At 42.9% G+C, this 20525-nt stretch overlaps 1 protein-coding gene across 3 annotated transcripts in view; it reads right to left on the bottom strand.

The window, feature by feature from the left end:
- Positions 1-1795: 1795 nt before the first annotated feature.
- The window catches only part of gatad2b (GATA zinc finger domain containing 2B), a 37110-nt gene continuing 18380 nt past the window's right edge, over positions 1796-20525 (bottom strand). Inside the window, exons 2-12 of one of the 3 annotated variants that reach the window (XR_004576270.1) lie at positions 14536-14922; positions 13833-13962; positions 13546-13677; positions 12592-12720; positions 11622-11789; positions 10848-11223; positions 10149-10351; positions 8566-8676; positions 8051-8291; positions 4035-7506; positions 1796-2066 (exon numbers count right to left, since the gene is read on the bottom strand). Coding sequence is in view for 2 of the 3 variants with exons in the window: in XM_010873748.5 (XP_010872050.1) it covers positions 7370-7506; positions 8051-8291; positions 8566-8676; positions 10149-10351; positions 10848-11223; positions 11622-11789; positions 12592-12720; positions 13546-13677; positions 13833-13962; positions 14536-14921 (2013 nt within the window). In the remaining variant the exon portion in view is untranslated. Of the gene's footprint in view, positions 2067-2854; positions 7507-8050; positions 8292-8565; positions 8677-10148; positions 10352-10847; positions 11224-11621; positions 11790-12591; positions 12721-13545; positions 13678-13832; positions 13963-14535; positions 14923-20525 lie in introns of those variants that run through there. The other 2 variants (XM_010873748.5, XM_010873749.4) reach the window with 2 other exon arrangements.

Below are 20525 nucleotides of genomic sequence, written 5' to 3'. Positions count from 1 at the left end.
GAAATTCTTTTGTACCCTTCTCCTGACTGATATCTTTCAACAGTGAGATCCTTCTGATGCTTTGGAAGCTCTCTGCAGAACATGGCTTTTGTTTTGAGATGCAACTAAGAAAATGTCAGGAAAATCCTACTAGAACAGCTAAACTTTATTTGTGATTAATCAGAGTCACTTTAAATGATGGCAGGTGTAATTACTTCTATTTAACATGTGTTTGAATGTGATTGGTTAATTCTGAACACAGCCACGTCCCCAATTATAAGAGGGTATGCATACTTGTGCAACCAGGTTATTGCAAGGTTTTTATTTTTCATTTTCACCCCTTGAAGATTTCAGTTTGTTTTTCAATTGAATTGTTCACATTATAGGTCACATTAAAAGTGGAAAAAGTTCTGACATGATTTATCTTTGTCTTATTCTTTTACATCACAAAAACCTGGCATTTTATATCCACTGTAGATTGCAATTATTTTACCCAAGAAAATGAAAACCATGACTGAGAAAGGTTTGCCTTTTCGAGGGCATATATAGCAAATGGCACCACTTTCAACTTAATGAGAGTTCTTAAAATACAGACATATTTCTGTGGTAGTAAAGAAGGGCCTTCTCTCAACTCAAGACATTGTTTGAAGATCTACACTCTCTACAGGCCCCATTGTGACTGCCTGCATTGTCTATATTTAGGCCTCTGTTTTAATAACCTGTCTTTCTAACCATTATGGTATACTGTGTGTACATTGGTGATGAAAAAACTATTGATACTATGTAATAATAAGTTTGAAATGTGCACAATGTTTCACTTTACTGAATGCAGACAACAACCACTTTCCAATATTATAGTAATGTCTTATGATGTATTATGTTTGTGTGATTAGACATTTCATCACTTTACCTAAAGCAAACAAAGATTTATAGTGGCTTATAAGTATGCTATAACACACCATGAAAAAGATTATGATGTACTAATAGTGATTTTCTGCCCCAACTTTTAAATACATCACAGTGGTAATTATAATGCTCTATGATCCTTGAGGAAATATTTCCCAGTAATTGTGAAGCATTATGTTTCTGTACATTATAGGTAATTATAATTGAACATACAGTATAATGCATCATGAGTATTTGTATACAACATCTATACAATACTTATTCTGCATTATTACTGTATTATATTTCATTATGAGTAGATGTATAATGATTTATGCATAGGGCCTTTAAATAAGGTGATACCAAATCATTTTTGCTATGTGATGCAACATGTACCTCCACTAAAGTACCTTATAGTGTATTGCAATGGGGGCTAAGGAGGTGGAAAATATAGTGTTGCTGGATTTAGCACACAGCTCATATAAAACTAATGAGCATCTGCAAATTAACAAGAATGACAGCATGAGGATTTATCCTTTTATTTGAAAAAAAAAATGTCAACAATAATTTACTTCATCTCCATTTTTCAATATGCTCCACATTTTGATCTTATGTAAAGTATTTTCAAAATAGTAATTTTCTTTAGTTTACATATTTTAATGTGTAGATATTCCTTTAATCGTATATATCTAACGTAAACCAAACAAAGCGGCAATTTCTTTCATTTAATATAATACAATATAAATTGCGTTTTACTGCAGTCTTCTATTTTGAAGGCAAAATCCTCAAACCGGATGTCTAATTGTTGCTACCGAATCGCTAATGTTGCCAGCATGACACTAATGTATTTCTGATATGGCACACGTGCAACGACCTCCGGATGTTTTCAATTGAAGTCCACGTGTTCTCCTTTGGCGTTGCACTTATAGGAAATAATGTTATAGCCATAATTTCAGACATGGGCAGCCCTGTAGTTCATTTCAATATATGTATTGAACAAAAATACAAAGCACTACATTTCTGAGTGAGATCTATGGATTTGTTTACTCTCCCGGTGTAATACTGTCAATGGTTTGATTCATGGACGTCTTTTCAAATGAAGTATGCATGGGTTAATCTAAAGTAAAACAAACAGCTTTTTAGTTTCTAATAGAACATACAACAAACAATGTATACTTTATATTATTCTTGATGCTTGAAACCTTTCTTGTGGGAAATGGTTCCACCAGTTATGCTTTTAGATAACATTTGTTGTATTTTTTTTCGTAAAAACACCTTTTACTTATGAATGCTGGATGTAATATTATTAATGTCCAATCATAAAGATCTGTGTTGATTACACTTTATTTGGCAAAACTCATGTACTTCTGCTAAAACCATCCCAACATGCTACGGTTGGAACCAGTTACGGATAAAGCATCCCATAAAGAACAAAGCCCTTTTCATGTGCATGTATATTTATTTCTAAACATTCTGAAATACTGTAAAAGAAAGGCTATTAGTACTTACTGTAGTTTAATATACATTTATTTAAAGAACACAGTGCCATATTTCTTGTTACGACAGACATTAAGATCCCTACATTATGTAACAGCGTCAAAGTTGAATACTACTAATAACAACAATCTATTACATTTCTAAACTGCTTTCCATACATCTTGTTTTATCTTCAACAGGCCAATCACTGCATACTTTTCCCCACATGGGAAAATGGGTGACACTTTAAATGGTATAAATTTCTTCTACTGGTCGCACAATATTACCATAGTGGAAACTAATTAAGCTACAATGTTAATTGATTTGGAATGAGAAAAAACTTCTTTCAAATGAATTTTCCAAAATGCCATTGGCTTATTAACGACCTATATATGCTACAAATTATTTATTTACGCAGGACATCTCTCTTTTTAGGTGAAGTACCTTCAGAAATAAATGGTTTGTTTCCTGTTTGTTTTTCTCAGTATAAAACAACTCACACAGTCCAGAAGTAAACCGTTCCATCCTTTATTAAACATAGCTTGCAAGATAAATATTACAAAGTTATTTCCTCCAAAATTAGCTTATTTTTTCAGTCAATGCATAATCGTTATTAATCAACTGGCAGTATTCAAACAGCATTAATATTTTTTTCTTTTTCTTTTTTTTTTTTTAAAGACAGTTAAATATCAAGTATGTGCAAAAGGTCAAGATTTATGTTTGAAATAAAAAAAAATGACTTTTCTAGGATTAAAATTATTTTTTTTCACCGTTTCCTCAGATGTCAACTTATCGACTGATACAGATTCATAATAATTCCGTAATTTTTTCTCACAAATTCAATTTACAATATCAACATTATGCAATGTTTAAATTGAGGAATTGCAGTCAATTAAATATATAAAAAGAAAAGCTTCAGCATATTCACTTCAAATTTTGAAAATGATTTGCAATGAATACCCCCTCCCCCCCTTCAAAATGTCCCCTGTATTTGCAACAATAACTATTGTATATGCCAAGAGAAAATTAAATGATACCAGTAAAAGAACATAATACATTTGTACAGCCAGAAAATGTGATCAGTTTTCCAATCCGAATTATATTACGATTAATAAAACCCATAACTACGACACTGCCCTGATGTGTAGCTTGGTCTGCCTGTTTATGATTAAAACAACCACATTCTTGAGCTCACTGACATGGCAGTCAATTCAGACTACTGAACATGAACATTTCCTAGATGTTTCAGAGAACAAAGGCAAGATTTCTCTCATCCCCAGAGTTTTAGCTCAAAAGATTTAAAAATGTAAACAAATTTCAAAGATTGTACTTTTTTTAATACAATTTATATTTTCCAAGGGAAAACATGAAAATTGCAACATGACATTTTCATATTCATAGAAATATGGAAGAAAGAATAGGAAATAATGTTATAGCCATAATTTCAGACATGGGCAGCCCTGTAGTTCATTTCAATATATGTATTGAACAAAAATACAAAGCACTACATTTCTGAGTGAGATCTATGGATTTGTTTACTCTCCCGGTGTAATACTGTCAATGGTTTGATTCATGGACGTCTTTTCAAATGAAGTATGCATGGGTTAATCTAAAGTAAAACAAACAGCTTTTTAGTTTCTAATAGAACATACAACAAACAATGTATACTTTATATTATTCTTGATGCTTGAAACCTATTGGAATGGATCAAACTCCATCAGAAAATGATCACTTTTCTGGCAAACACTACTCACTACAAAAAAGAAAACCATACATCCAGAGAAACAAAATTCTTAAAGAAGAGAATAATAATCCTATACATTTTGCACATTGTTTACACAATAATACACAGTGATCACAAAACGAAATGACAAGCTTCACAATATTCATGGCTTTTTGTTTGCTTTTCTACACAATATACAACCATTTTAATGTCTTTATTTTTAATTGAAGGGAGAGAAAAAAAGCTTATGTACAAGTCATTACTTCTGACTTCCCAAATATTGTGTCATTTTTATCTCAGTCAAGTTCATTGAAAAGTCAGAAATAGAAGAATGACATTTGAAAACCCTAAAAAAAAATACATTTCAAAAACAAAAGTGTGGTTGAAATTACAAAGATGTGTGGATACATCTATTACAGTCTGCAAGAGAGCACGAGAGAGAAAGGAGCTCCATATACAAGTCCAGCTTTGTAGCAAAAGGACATTAAAAAAATTAGACAGCCGAAATCAAACTTATGAGAGGGCGGGAAAGAAAATGTACCCATACATTTAAAAAAAATTTAAATCCAAAAAAATTACATCCTACTCTAACAAACCACAAAATGGGGATTGATTGACAATTGTATAAGCAAAAAAAAAAAAAAGAAATCTCTTCAGAATGTAAACTTCCATTCACATCTACATATTGCACCTGCCAATCAAACCCAAGGTAGTTTTATAATGACTTGGTGTGTTTATTATAAATAACCGAGGAGACTTAAGATTTCATAGACCACTGTATGCACTTATCACAAATCAAATCTGTCTATCAAATGGGCCATGCTGTGCAATCAATTTAACACAAGTCTTCCTTAGAACTAAATGTAAGCCTCACGTTAGACCTGTTAAACCACACGCCTCCATCGACAGCAGAGTGTTAACCATCACAATCCCAATCAGTAGAATTCCCATTGATTGGTTCATGTCTCAGAACAATAACTGAAAGCTCCTGATGGTTTCCTCTATAACAATGTATCTAATGCCATAATCTATCAACCAAACCTTACACGTTGACAGTGTGGAAGCAGGGGACTTACCCTGAACTCCTACAACTCCTTCTTTAAGCCAGTGAACATTACAGGGGATACATTTTTAAGTGCCAATATTATTGCAGTGTTGCCATGGACCATTCCATGCTCCTTTGGTTTTACTTCAGTCTCTACGACCATCTGGATGGTGATGTGCTTTTTACAACCCCTGATTCCACAACCGGTTTGAGTAAATATGGACATAAAACACTGTTGAGACAATGGCCAACGGGAGCAAATTCTTTACATCATTCAACGGTTGACCAAAACTCCAGCTACAGTTAGAGGTGAAATGGAAAGTCTGGGTTATATCAATTGATAGCACAATATAAATAATGCAACAGTCCTCTTGAAGCCTGAAAGAATGAAACATGTGGGGCTGAACCTTGCGCATTCCTGTCTGATCTTCCTAACACTAGCCACCATGCCACATGTAGCTTCTACGCGCATGCGCACGTGAATATGAAGCTTCAGCGGTCTAACCCCTCTGAGTAATACTGCACGTTGAGTGAACACTGCTTAAACCCTATGACCCGTAATGACTTGGGCTCAGCGGGTCTGGGCGACCACGGAAAAAACTAAAACAGAAAATCAAACGAGCACAAAGTGCTGCTGCGCGCTGCAGTGGTAACAGTGTTGACAGGCGTGAGAGGCCGTGCTCGTTTGACTGATGCCTGGAAGGTTAATGGCGAGGGGGTGGTACAAAAATAATGTCACTACTAGTTTCGGCAGAGCTGTCAAATTACTGAAACAGTGAAAGGTTTAACCGATGGTATGTCGCTTGGTGAAGTCCACGTGAACACAGTCTGAACAGTGGTCTCTCTCCTGACTCTCACAGACAATCAGATGACATCTGCACCTTTGGGGGACCTGTGAATTGTAACATTCTTATCCTCTTTTAAACAGTTTTTTCCCCCTCCAATTCATAGTAAGAAAAGTGCTCCTTGAATGAGGCATCTCGTGTGCATTGCCTGAACACGATGATTGATCCATGTAGATAAATCCATATCCATTTCTTTTCTCTCAAGCTAGCCATCCACACATAATCCATATAGATATCTCAATATCTCTTAGCTATTTTTTTTCTTTTATTATCGTCTCCTGGGGCAAGTACCTCTTAGATACACAGCCTTTTCTACAGGAGACGCCGCAAAAAAATGGAAAATAAACAACAATCCAGAAACCCTACAAAAAACAAACAAAAAATGGGTCCCCGGTCCCATGGTTTTTGCGTGACGCAAAACGTGCCACGTGCCGCCTCCAGCTCAAGTCCTCTTTCCATTTCTCTCACAACGCCACAAGGAACAGTTGAGTTTAGAAAGGTTTGAAGTCTCTGCATACTCTGAAAGCGAAGGCATTGAGAGGCAGTGGGGGATACTGGGGGCAGCTTCCATTACCCCATTATTATTTTATTTTTTATCAGTGCCGTGCAGCGAGATGGGACAGTACGCCAAATTGGCCACAGCACTCCTTTTCCAAGGGTTTATCCTATGGCCTGCACTAGTGAACTTTCCCATTCTTAGTTTGTACACTTGTTTTTCTCCATTGGCTCCTTGTTCTCGGCCATTAGCACAGTGTCAAATGCAAATATGAATAGTGCCTCCTGGTTATGATTGATCTTTCGTCTTTGCTGGTCCACTCAAAGCAGGCTTGTCAGTTATTGGACCAGTGTCCAGTTGGACCTGGTTCATTCCAAATCACCTCTGCGGGATCTCCCTCTAAAATAGCCCATCTCTTCTGCTGCATTGACATTTCACAAGAAACCAAGCCATAAGAGAACCATACAAAAGAACCGTACAAACAGAGTGTAGCAAAGGACCATAGCTCAAAGATAAACCCCGATCCTTCCTCCAAAAAAACAAATAAAGGGTATGTCCTGATAGTGAGGCACACTACGAGGCATAACAATAAAAAAAGCGTAATAAGAGTAATAATAAGTGAAACTGTAACAGTAATAATAATAATAAAAGCACTAATAACAATAATAGCAGTAGAAATTGAGTGTTCAAAAGAATTTTGCTATAGTAGGAACGTCAAGAAGATGCGCTGACAGTCTGCTTGTCTCTTGTCTGGCTGATTGTGTCATTTCTCGTGGGTTAGTTTGGGTAGGCACACGGACAGGCACTGCATGCGATTGGATGGGGAGGTGGTCGAGGGTTTGGCAGGTGGTTTTTGTGAGGGAAGGTTGGCAGGGATATGGAGAAGCTGGCCCTTGGGGTGGGGATTGGAGGAAGGGGGTTCATTTCTGTCCGGTGATGGACTGCGATATGGAGCGTGGCGGGATCATGTCCAACAGGTACTCCCTCTGGCGGTCTGCTAAGCTGGAGCTCTTGTGGGCCCCGACCCCTCCTGGATTCAGGTAGGCAATGTTCAACCCTGAGAGAGAAAGACAGAGAGGCAGAGGGAGAATGAAATATTGAAGGGGAGGTAAAGGTACAGAGGGAAAATAGCAAGCAAAAAGATGAAAGAGAAACACACTGATTGATGTCTCCACAGAAAGACGTGTTTACGAATGAACAATGTTTTTCAAACAGCTTTCCCTGGCCTGTCCAGTTCATCAGAGAGGTAAAGGTTTGTTAGACAATCATTAATCACAGATTCAATCATTCTTTTTATTTTTTTACATCTCTATAAGTCTGTCCTAGTAAATGGTTTGTAAAGCCTATAATGTATGTTAATCTTTCTTTGATTGCTACACATTTTGGTAACACCTGTAATGTATCGTTCCCCGTATTAACAACTCAACATCCCATAAAAGGCCTGACTACATTAAAACAACCATTTGAAAACAGTTAAAACCAATGCTAAACAGAGATTTCAGTTATGATTCGGACAATGACACAAAGGCTGGCATGCGCATTCCACGAAATAGCATTCGACGCTGTACATCTGCAGGCATTAGGCCTAAGTGAAGCGTTACCGTAGGGGGTTCTTAAAAACCCACCGGGGATGTTGTAGATCTGGCGTCGGCCGTCGTGCTGGAGCCGACCGCTGCCTCCGCCGCCACCGCCGCTGCCGCCCCCGCCTCCGCAGCGCTGCTTCCCGCTCATCCCCAACAGGCCGCTGGCCACCGAGAGCTGCGAGGCCTGGGCGAAGTTGGAGAGGACGCCCCTCGCCGAGCTGGAGAGACCCCGCTGCATAGAAGCCTGAGGCTGGGGAGCCTGTGAGGTGGGGCGGGGGAAAGGGAGGTCGGGGAGGGAATCAGTGACGACCTTCTCCAGCGTTGTTCCAAATCCATTCAAAACAGACTGGTATCCTAGACGACGCACTCTTTTAAGGCAGAGTCGGACAGGTAGATCGGCACAACTGACCGCGCGTGACGAGGACTCGCCTATGCGTCTCAGAGTTCAACAACTTTTAAGATCGAACAACTGCTGACAAGCGTAGCGCTTCCCGTTGACCTCTCTAGGTGCTAGGGGGTAGGGGTGTAGTTACCTGACGCAGGGCATGATGTCGGATCAGGGTCTCAGCCTTGCTGACATTGTTAACAGTTTGGGCCGTGCTGGGGGAGAGGGCAGCCTGCTGCTGGAGCCTCTGCTCAATCTCCTGGTGAACGTGAAGCAAGCAAGTTTACTTATATAGCACAATTCATACATGGAAGCAATTCAATGTGCTTTACGAAGAGAACATATGAAAATACAATAGCATCAAAACCAATACTCAAACGAAAATATCAAAACAACATCATAATAATAAAACACAGAATGAGTAAATAGAATAAAAACTGAATAGAAACGGGATAAAAACATATAAACTATTAAAGCTGTAAGGCTAAACAGTGTGATTAATTTTAAGTGAGTTTAAGTGCTCAGTCATAAGCACGTGAAAAGTGAAGTGTTTTTAACCTGGATTTAAAAATGTATACATTTGGGGCACGTCTAAGATCTTCTGGTAGTTTATTTTTGTTGTGTGCAGTGTAACTGCTAAACACAGCTTGGCCATGTTTAGTTTGGACTCTGGGCTCTACTAGCTAACCTGAGTTCATGGATCTAACAGCCCTGCACGGTTTCTATTCTTCAAACATATCAGAAATGTATTTGGGGTATGAGGGGTTAAGGGTTAAAACTATATGCAGTGGGAGAAACAATCAAGCACATAGACACACACAGTCACACAGAGAAAGGTACACTGATCAGCCATAACATTATGACTGGGGAATTTGGAGGCCTTGAACTCGGTGTTGTGTCCCTCAAACTATTCCTGAACCATTTTAGCTTTGTGGCAGGGCGCATTCTTTCCTGCTGAAAGAGGCCAATCCCATCAGGGAATACTGTTGCCATGAACAATGCCTAGGTAGGTGGTACGTGTCAAAGTAACATCCACATGAATGGCAAGACCCAAGGTTTCCCAGCAGAACATTGCCCAAAGCATCCCGTTGGCTTGCCTTCTTCCCATAGTGCATCCTGGTGCCATGTGTTGTCCAGGTAAGCAACACACAAGCGGCTACGCAGCCCCATAAGCACCATGCGATGCACTGTGTTTTGACACCTTTCTGTCAGTACCAGCATTAACTTTTTCAGCAATTTGAGCTACAGTAGCTCGTCTGTTGGATCGGACCACACGGGCCAGCCTTCACTCCCCACATTCATCAATGAGCCTTGGCCGCCCATGACAGTCACCAGTTCACCGGTTTTCCTTCCTTGGACCACTTTTGATAGGTACTGACCACTGCAGACCATCACAGTTTGGCTCAGATCCTTACACTTGCCCATTTTTCCTGCTTCTAACACATCAACTTTGAGGACAGAATGTTCACTTCCTGCCTAATATATCCCACCCACTGACAGGTACCATGATAACGAGATTATCGGTGTTATTCACGTCACCTGTCGGTGGTCCTAATGTTATGGCTGATCGGTGTATAAAGAAGCTCGAAACAGTCACTGGACTACTTGAATCCAGACCCATAAGGATCACTTTTGTTCATTTAAACTCAGATTATATTGATGATGTAATCCTAGACTAGCACTCAGACCTATTCTGGCTTTACTAGCTCTGTTTAAAGTGGTTGTGTTCACCTGCTCCTGTTGCAGGGCCTTGACAAACGCATTCTTCAGCCTATTGGTGTGCTCAGCCTTCAAGGCTTTCTTCTGATTGGACGTCATGCACTGCTCGCAGAGGATGCGCCCGCCTTTCTCCTGCTTCCAGTGTGGGGTGAAGTCGGTCCTGCATTGGGCGCAGAAGAAGGGCTCCATGCGCGACAGTGACCCCCGCAGCTTACCTGAGGAGAGACAGGTTTGTGGGGTAATGTGTAGCTCTAGCTATAAAGCATGCAATGGCTGAGAATGGTTGGTTCAATGAAAAAGTATAAATTCCCCACTGAATCATTCTGGAAAAGAGCATTGTCGAAATAATGCATTCCAGGATTTTTAAAGATTCAAAGTTTGGCCACCATTTGTAAAACTGGGACTACTGATCAAAAACATATCCCCGGGAAATTGTGTACGGTCATTCATGTGCCCAGTGTAAAACCACCACTTTCAAACTTGGAATTGAATGGCTAACTGAGACATGATATTGATTCTACTGGTAAGCACATAAACAACATCTTACACCTTCCTAAAAAAGTCCCAGACTGCATATTTTCATGGTGGTTCTTAAAACAGCAATTTTGAAGGGATCAGACTGAAGAAGATGAGGTACAGAATCACTGATCTTGATGATATAAGGAGCGGTTATTCGGGAAGATCTAAGGCCGTGGCTGTCCCTCGACTCACCCTGGCTATCGATGACGCTCTGCACCACCTCCTCCAAGCCCACCATGTAGATGAACTCGCTGTTGGCCGCCGACGGCAGGAAGTGCAGGAGGGGCGCCGGCGGCTTGGGAGGCGGGATCTCCAGCAGGGTCTTCTCAAGCTGTTTGCGTAGGGCCAGCTTGGCTGCCGCCTGGCTACTGGCCTGGTCCGCCAGGGAGCTGACCCCTGAGCCGCCCGTGCTGCTGGGCATGGTGGACGGGCTGACGGCACCCATCCCGCTGCTGCCCATTCCCACGCCGGCCACCCCGCCGGCCGCCGCCGCCTGCATGTGGGCCAAGTTCATGTAAATGGCAGAGGACCCTGAGCGCTGAGACGCTGCCACCTGCTGGCTGGAAGCCTGGGATTGGTTCAACACACAAGGGGAATGGGGAACAGGGTAGAGACCAGGAGTTGAGTTAAGGATTTTAGTCACACGGAATCTGGATTTTAGTCACACGGAATCCGGATTTGGTCACACGGAATCCGGATTTGGTCACACGGAATCCGGATTTGGTCACACGGAATCCGGATTTGGTCACACGGAATCCAGATTTGGTCACACGGAATCCGGATTTGGTCACACGGAATCCGGATTTGGTCACACGGAATCCGGATTTGGTCACACGGAATCCGGATTTGGTCACACGGAATCCGGATTGCGTGGGCATAGTGGTGTGTAAAGGGTAAAACCACAATGCCACCAAGGTTTACTGAAATAACACAGGGAACAAAGGTCAGAGGGCAGCACCAGCATACCTGCTGGTAGCTGATGTTCCCCATGCTGCCGGAGCTGGAGCGGCCAATGCCAGGCTTTGATGGCATCCTCTGGCCCTGGAGTTGGGACGGGTTGGGGGCAATGACCCTCTGAGACAACATCATCGGGGGAAGGGATGCGTTCGCCCCTGATCTGATGACAGTGTGACCCTGTTGAGGGAGGAGAGAAAAGGGGGGAGGAACGAGGAAAGGAGGGATGGCCAACATGGATGAAGGAGGAAAAAAAGTTGAGAGAGAAAAAAGTTAATGACACGGATAACTGTGAGAGGGACAACCTTGACATTTTGATTAATAATTATTCATTCTGCAGTTGTCCTTCCCAGGGATTTGCTATATTGTGTGCCACTGAAAGAGAGAGAGACAGTAAAACAGGAATGTATTGGTTCTATGAATGTGCATTTTGTACTGTTTGTAGTCACTAGGGGGCGATATATTCTTAAATAACAACAGTTCAGATAGTGTCATGTCCTCAAGACAGTCAATGTGAACCCTGTGATAACTACACAAAAAGCTGACCTGATCAACCCATGACCAATATGCTTTATGAAAAGAAAATAATCATCCACAGAGCAGTTAATTAGATTAGCCTAAACATTTGCATAAAAAAGAGCATTAAGAGATTTTTCAACTTGATTCCAATAGTTTCTCATCCCTAAAAGAAGTCTGTGGGCCAAGACAAACTAACACAGGGTTCATTAAACAGCCATTGCAAATGAATGTTAGCCAACACTAGCTACAAAATCTATGGAAGTAATGAAAATAAACTACTTGAAATTTACTCCACATCTGACTTGGTGTTACCTAAAAGGAGACTTGCCATGAAAAATAAAATAAAAACACGCCCCCTGCTCCCCGAAATTACTTTTATTGATTTTTAGCCAGGAGTGGCAAAATGTAGCTGAACATTATAACAGCCAATTAAAGGACCGATTACAAATGATTACTCGCAGACCTGTGCAGTGCGGAGGTTCTGGGGCTCCGGGGTGTGCATGCCAGGGCGCACCGGCAGCTTGCCCATGCCTTGTGAACTGTGAATCGGGGACTGCTGCACCGAAGATGGGGTATTCTGGACAACCGGTACCTGAGTGTGTTAGCACATAATAGTTGGAATAGAAATCAATACAATAGAGAACTGTACATACAGGATATACATACATTCCTAAAACAATGTACAGGAAGTGTTGACTATAAGTAGGCTGGTCCCCTCTAGGAGACTGTGACACACAAGGTCCCCACTGTGACACACAAGGTCAGGCAAGAAGATTACTCCGCCCTCCCAGCCAGACCGACACACTTCCAAACTCAGACACACACAATAACGACACTGATACCCAATCACAGAACACTGCTATGTTTACTCCTGCTCTGTGACATTGAGATGTTTAGTCCGTCAGCGCCATCTCACTCCTTCAAACACAGGCCCTTGAGGAACACAGCTGTTCTCTCAGCAGTGAGTGTTCAATGTAAAGGTATTTGAACATCAATATGAATCTTGTCACATTGGCCACGTGAGTCTTTTTTCCCCCCTTCTCTCTTTTCAATATAACTCCCCTTCGAATTTCTGGAAGTTTTTAAGCTAGCCAAAGCGGTTTGAATGGGTACGCTTGTTCCCAGTGGCAAGACTTTGGACATTCTATTTCAAACACCCACTCCCATTTGTTGGTTATGTTACTGTCACTGTTTCAAACCAGGTAAGAAAAATGTTGCAGAATTTGCAACGCTGAAGAAATGTAATACCTGAGGAGAACCATTAGAGGTCCGGCCAAGTAAGTAATTTCGTTAGTTTTAGTTATGAGAAATTACTGATATTCTACCACAGACTTCCCGTTGATGGTTTTTGATGACGCTACAATTTAGTCAAATCGACAAATTGACCACTGGTGTTGGTGTCCGTTCAGGTACAAACCTTCTGCACGACATTCTCCTTCTGGATCTGGCTCTGCCGAAGCTTCTTGAGCAGTACCAGCCGGGCCTCCTCCAGACGCAGCTCTTCCTTCAGAGCCTTGATCATCTGCTGCCGCTCCTCACCAGTCTTGCCCTAGTACATATAACATACGTTTAAAAATAGGACAGTGAAAGGCTGACAGGATTGACAGCAAAAGTGGGAGGAATGAGACTTCAAGAGAGCGGGTCGGACTCCAACGCAGTGAACACCTCTTCCGGGCGTCAAATCGCCGAGTGATGATGGTGTACCTTGAACAGCTCCAGGTTAGCCTGATGCAGTCTCTCCTCAGGCTGGGGAGTCCCACGGGGACTGGACGCTTCGTTGTCCGACAAAATGATCACGTCCGGGGATGGAGTGTGTCGCTCACAGTCCACATCGCTGGAGGTGGGGGGGAGAAGGGTAACAGCATTGAATAGCGGCCAATGGGAGGAATGACGCACTGTGTTTAAAACTAGGCACAGCTACACTGGAACACTTAACATGTACACTGAATGTGATTAAAGGCAACACAAAGTGAATGTACTGTTTACAGAATGTTGCTATCCACATTGTGTTAAAGGATGTAAGTTTTTTTTTTTTTTTAATAAATAAACTGAAAAGCCTCAACAATGTCGTCAAGCAGCAGACGAATAGGTACACAACTAGGAGGGTGCCTCAATCTGGCCAAGACAAGCTTTTAGTGAAGCAACTCCATTTTTGACAAAGGTGTTTGCCGTTCTAACTGGGAGTTAAAAACTAATATTACTACAGAATGTTTACAAGCTTTTCCACATAAACCTCACTTAAAAAAATTATAATCCATGAAACAGTTAATTAAGCTCGTTTTGACAACTGCATCTTTACATTTTGTTTCTTTACACACCAACTAAATACAATAAAAATGTCACGTCTTCGTTTCAAAATGTCCACCCATCAACGGTCCCTTGAATTGTGATATATATCAGTCCTTACCCTTTCCTGGCACTGAAATCGACTGGCTCATCCGCCATGTTCTCCTTGCCGTTCTTACTGGAGCCTCCGTGGCCACCGAGCCGCCCCAAGCTGCCGTTCATCTTCTCCTCGTAGGCCCCCGCGGCACTTGGCAGCATGCCCTGGAGGTGGTGGGCCCCTCCTTTGCTGCCATCCAGGGACCCAGCAGCCACGACGGCGGCTGCCGCCGCCCCTTCCAGCGCGGCCAGGTCCTTGCGTTTAAGCAGGGCCAGCATCTTGAGACGCTCCATGGCCTCGTGGCCCTCCATCTTGAGGCGCTTGGCCAGGGCCTCCTCTCGCTCCTCGGACGTTTCCAAGCCCCGCTTCAGCAGGTTCAACCGCAACGCCTCCTCAGACATCCGCTCCATCCTGCAGGAGCAGGGAGAGGGAGGCTTTCACAGATCAAATATACCCATGACCGTGGATGAGTGAGCACATCTCAAAAACTAACAGTCTTATATTGAAGCTATGCATTTTGAGGTAAAAATATGGGCTTTATCGCTCTTTAAGTGTCTGTGTGTAATCTGGGTCTCAGATACCACCGAGCTCTAGGGGGGGTGTCTGGTAAGTTGGAAGCACCGGGACATTGACGTCCCCAGGGGGGGGGGACGGGGGGACGCGCGTCGCATTTCCCAACTGTCCTGCTTATCCAAAATTACACTGGGTCCTCAATACACGTGTAAGACATAACATCGGTACATTGTGGACGGCAACCTGTTCCAGGTGGGCGTGTCTGTGTGCGAGTTCTCCGACAGTCCACTGACTCAGCTAGCCAATCGGGTAACACTCTGACAATCCATCTCATTAACTACAAAATAATTAAAATGACATACCTGTCAAACAAGACACAAATCTTTTAAGAGAGATATTTGCAAAATATCAGAAACTATTGTCAACGGGGCCAATAACAAAGATATCACTCGTTCAAATCCCAGAGTCGACAAGGTAAATAATCAGGGTGTCCTCAGGCAAGGCACTTAACCCTAATCACTTTAGGTGTCTGCGAAATTACAAAAACTTAAATGTAAAACAATAAAGACACCTTCAGTGAACAGAGATGTTATTATGACACTGGGTGCAATGTTCTGTGACTAAGGGACAATTACGTTAACAAACATATGACGGTTAGTCTTGTCATGCCATTACATTACAACAAGTTCCCATTCACCATGAGAACGTATACGTGTGGGAAAACACAAAAGTAATGCGTGTTAAACATTGACTTGGCATTTTCAAGTAGCTTACATTCCACGTCAAGAAATGTCTCTGGGTGGATGCGTGATGAATTCCATTGTGCTTGGTTACTATGTGGATAACACCCGTGAGGAAGCCTTCGGTTGGGTGGCAACCAGTGACCTCTCACAAAACACGGCTGTCATGTGACTGGTTGCTATAAGTAGGCTGACTGAGCATTCGGTCCAATCAAAAGGCTTTGTCAGGAATGCAAGCTGGAAGGAAAATGACAGTGCAAAAAGCCTCAAACACTAACACAGTAATTGCACGTATTGTGAATAAGGCAACAATATCAGTTTGGTCGTTCTCCAAAATGTTGGTCAAACTAGCCGTTGTTTGAACAGTTAACCATCGAACCAAGGTCAAGATTGCAAAAGAAGGTCCTATACAATATCTATAAAGGAGGAACCATTTCACTGTGGGCAATATCAGTTGGAATCATACTAGATGTTATATTTTCTCTGTGTGGGAAGCATAAGGGCATTAAGACATAAGTGTTCAAGTGTCCGTGAGAAAAGCTTTAAGCATACATACACATTGCCAGGTCGTCATTGTAAATAAGAACTTGTGTTGTGAATTAATTTGCCTGGTAAAAATAAAGACTTCAGTCTGGTTTCACTGTGTGTCACGTACAGGCAAACTAAATGATTGCGTGTGCATGCTGGTAATATTTGTCTGTGCTATGGATGGCTCGAGGACAGACCAGCACCACACACACGTGCCCGTACACGCACCTGGGAACATCTCAATTGTATAATCCCAGTGCCCTCTCTCCTCATCTCCTTCCCAAAACCCATTGAAAGAGGTCACCAGAGAGGGACCTCCATCTGCCTCATCCAATGTATGTAATTGAGATCTTTCCCCTATCTGCCCAATACATTTGTATTCCAGTCAGAGTAGACAGCAAGCCTGCGATTAAGTGAAATGCTATCAGGTGCTCTGACGTCTGCATCTGTTCCTGGAGATCTGGCTCTGCATAGATAGTAGGTAAAAAGACAGTAAGCAGGGAGTCCTGAAATGAACTTCTAATAAGCGAGGCAGAAACAAATAATGTAGAGAAAATACAACATGAACTCAAACCAAATGCGTTCTCGAACTCCAAACATTCAAGATAAAGGGTCATTGCCATCGTTTTCAATAAGTGAAGTAGTAATCGACTGACCACACTTTGACCTTTATTTCAAGGAAACTGTATAGCTCTGAGCAATGGCATTAGTATAATATAATAAAAAAGGGGAAACATGCCAAGTACATAAACATTGGCAAATGCAGGGCTCTGTTTGTTAGAAATTGAAATTCAAAACATTTAAGGCGTCTCTACAAAAGACAGCTTTTCCCCGGCAGCATATCTTTACGGATTCCCATAGCCGAATCAGACATTATCTTCTGAAAAACCATCCCAATTAAGAAGCTCTCTCGATTCAAATTCAGACAATGCGCAGCCAGAGCCAAGCTCATTCTCACTTAACAGATGACAGATGAGGCCTTCCGTGATGCATGTGAGCGCACTGCACCAACAGTGAAACACCAGCAGTAGCACCGCGGATGATGCCTTGTCCGCAGCCACACGCATCACCTGATGACTCAGGGGTTCTGACGGACGACGCAACCCCTATAGAACATGCCTCCATGTTCTGTTCCCACTGTGGTACCATTCCGGCTGATACTTTAATCCACGAACCAGATCAGCTCTGAACAATAGCGCAGGGGAAGTATTAATCGAAAGACAGTCAGGAAAATAATATGAGCGCTGGGCAGCCTGTTTAAACGAGGCCTATTGTTGCGGTACAGAGTTAGCGCTGACTTTCCGGCCTTATTCGCTTGAGTGACAGGGAGAGAGGCCGATTGACTGGAACTGCTCTGTGTTCTGCCAGGCTGACTGATGGGTTCTGATTCGTAACTGACCTAACAGAGGTGGAGGCATGGCATTTTGATGGCTAACAGGAACTCAGTGGAACACAAGTCACTAGAGAGTGCCCTCACGGTTGACTTTCTCGCCTTCTTTAGAAGGCATGACATGGTCAATGGGGAGAGAACGCCAACTGAATCCCAGGTTCTCAGCGCTCACCAAGGGACTACTATCATACAGAGTATTCAGTTTATCGCCTTGTGCTTTAGCACGAACATATCAGTCCTGGTTGTGTTTTACAAAATGTAGAATGTAAAGACCTTACAGACAAATAGAAGTCAAACACCCCTGATTTCAAAGGGGGACACAATACAATACCTTTATCAAGATGAAACCTTTAATTTAAATCATAGGATTATTTCATCTGCAAACGGCGATTACGAATGTGTGTTCAACAAATCAAACCATATTTAGTCAGACATCAAACACGGTTATAAAGTGATCTGAAACGACTGTCAGACCAGCCGGTCCTTCTTACCAAGTGAAGGGAAACGTGGAGGTCGAGTTCATCAGGAGCCGGTTGATCTCAATGGCTTCTCATATTCAGCATATTCAGTTTTAAGCCAGAGACAAATCATATTTTTTACGCCAGAGTTTCCAAATATCCCTCTGAGTGCTGGCTCACATCTGTAACCACAATGGTACCTGCTATTCCTTGCTGGGAGACCAAAACATTGGCAAATTATATTAGTGATTTTTTTTTGTTTGGGGGGGGGGGGGGTGTAAACACTACAAGTTATCAGAATGCAAGATATTCACTGTTGAGGATTTATAATATTTCCTCAGAATGTTTATTTGGCCCCATCACAAGGCCATATTAGACCAACCCATTCTTCGAACAGAAGGATGCAATCAGCAACAGTGGTGTAGTTTACCAAAGCCATTGTACAGCAAACTTCATCTAAAGAATCCCAAAGGCCCTGAATCAGACAACTACAGCAATGTCATGTAGCAAGAGTCTACTCAATTGGAATTCAAATAGAGATTTAATTGCCCCCTTTATCACTTAATCACTTCCCCATTAGCGGATTATTCCTTGTGGTGTCATTCTATCGTTCCCCCTCATCTCCAGCTTTATCTTATTCTTCTGGCTGGCACCATTAAATCCATTCAGTCTGTCATTCTGTTACATCTCAATATTATCATCCACAGATCTCAAGTAGTGTCTTAGAAAAAAAGATGGAGGACTAGTTCACGATAACATAATATCCCACGCTTAGTAATGGGGACTCTGGGAATGTACCGTTTGCCTTGTTCAATTTTGGATGCGTCAAAGTCGCATTTTGTTCCGTTTTTCCCATAACACCCTTGCAACCTCGATGCCAAGCCACCCACCTCTTATGAGAGACAGAAAAGGGAAAAAAAAGCACAAGATCGTGCATCGCCAACAATGGCACCGGGCGAGCCAATCAGAGGAGCATCTAGGCACCCCCCAGCTCCCCCCCACCCCACCCTTCCTGGTCCGCCTTTACATAATACAGGGGCTGTTTCCGTCAGCTGCTACACACACCAGACTGTTTCTTCGCAACCCCGATCCGCCGTGATTCTCCCTGCTCAAAACCCCCACCCCGGGCCCAACGCCCACCTCTGCCACCCCCACCTGCACCCCCCTCCTACGGAAACCTGCACACGCGCACTCCGCCACGGACTCATGGCTTCGGGCACGCTGCCAGTCGAAGCAGCAGCGCGGCTTAGGGAAACGGAAAAATGGAGAGACTGTGAGAGCGGGAGAGGACAGACGGGAACAACAACTTGCCCCCTTACCCCAAATCGCTATACCCTCGAAATGCCCATCTCTTTCCACCTTGCCTATACTGGCAGAGTCCCTCACCCCAAATGGATATAGGGATTCCACAGCAATGCGTGCAGGCAGACACAGGAACGCACGCACGCACGCACACGCTGAATGTAAAATCGCTAAAATAAGCAACAGTCAGAACCCAACCACAGTCAGAGGACAGAGGGTGAGTAGATGCCAACATAAGGCACCCTTTTGTAAACCCCCAACCCCCCCCCACAACCCCGTCATCCACGCTCCCCTTTCCTTTTCCTCATTCCGGAATTCTGCGAGAGCTGTGCCACGCCACAAAGAAGTGTGCATAAGCGACCCCTCCCTCCTCAGGCACCCCTCCCCCATTCCCCAAAAGTATGTATTTTTTTCCCCACCCCCTCCATAAAAATAAACACACGCTTACTTTCTGGGGGCCTCTCAAAAGGCACTGACAGCTGAGGGATGTATTTTTATTAACACCACCCTTATCCAAACGTGTGTCGGGGTGGGGGGTGGGGGGGTGGGGGGTAAAGTGAGGTTGGGGGGGGGGGGGTTGTGGAGAGTTTGTAAAAAAGAAAAAAAAAGAAAAAAAAAAGACAACGCTCTCCTGACACACTACCCTGTCATAATGCCAACCCTTAATTCCCCACAAAGCCCATCCCCCACCGACACACACCATTTTCTTTATGCACACGCCACTGCTGCCTGTCGATCAGATCACACACACACACACACACCAAAATGTCCGCCTTCTTTTTTCCTTCTTACATTCTTTTTTTACGCACCCCAGAAATCAAGCACCTCCAGATGCGCTAATGCCAATGCTTACGCACCCCCCCCATCCCTCGCACACACAGTCATCCCCCGACACTGCTAGACACAACAGGTTCGGAGAGTTTACAAAACAGGCCGAATGCCAGACGGCGCAGTACAACGGTAATAAGGCCATTTGCAACCACGCGGTGGAATCCGCAGCTCATTTCACGCATCATCTGCATCATGACAATTCATTTGGCTGACGCAACTCCCTCACCCCACCTTCCACAACCCAGTAACGCC

This window comes from Esox lucius, chromosome 10 (genome assembly GCF_011004845.1).
Source record: "Esox lucius isolate fEsoLuc1 chromosome 10, fEsoLuc1.pri, whole genome shotgun sequence".
In the NCBI taxonomy this organism is placed as follows: domain Eukaryota; kingdom Metazoa; phylum Chordata; class Actinopteri; order Esociformes; family Esocidae; genus Esox; species Esox lucius.
This window is presented reverse-complemented; position numbering and strand designations above follow the sequence as displayed.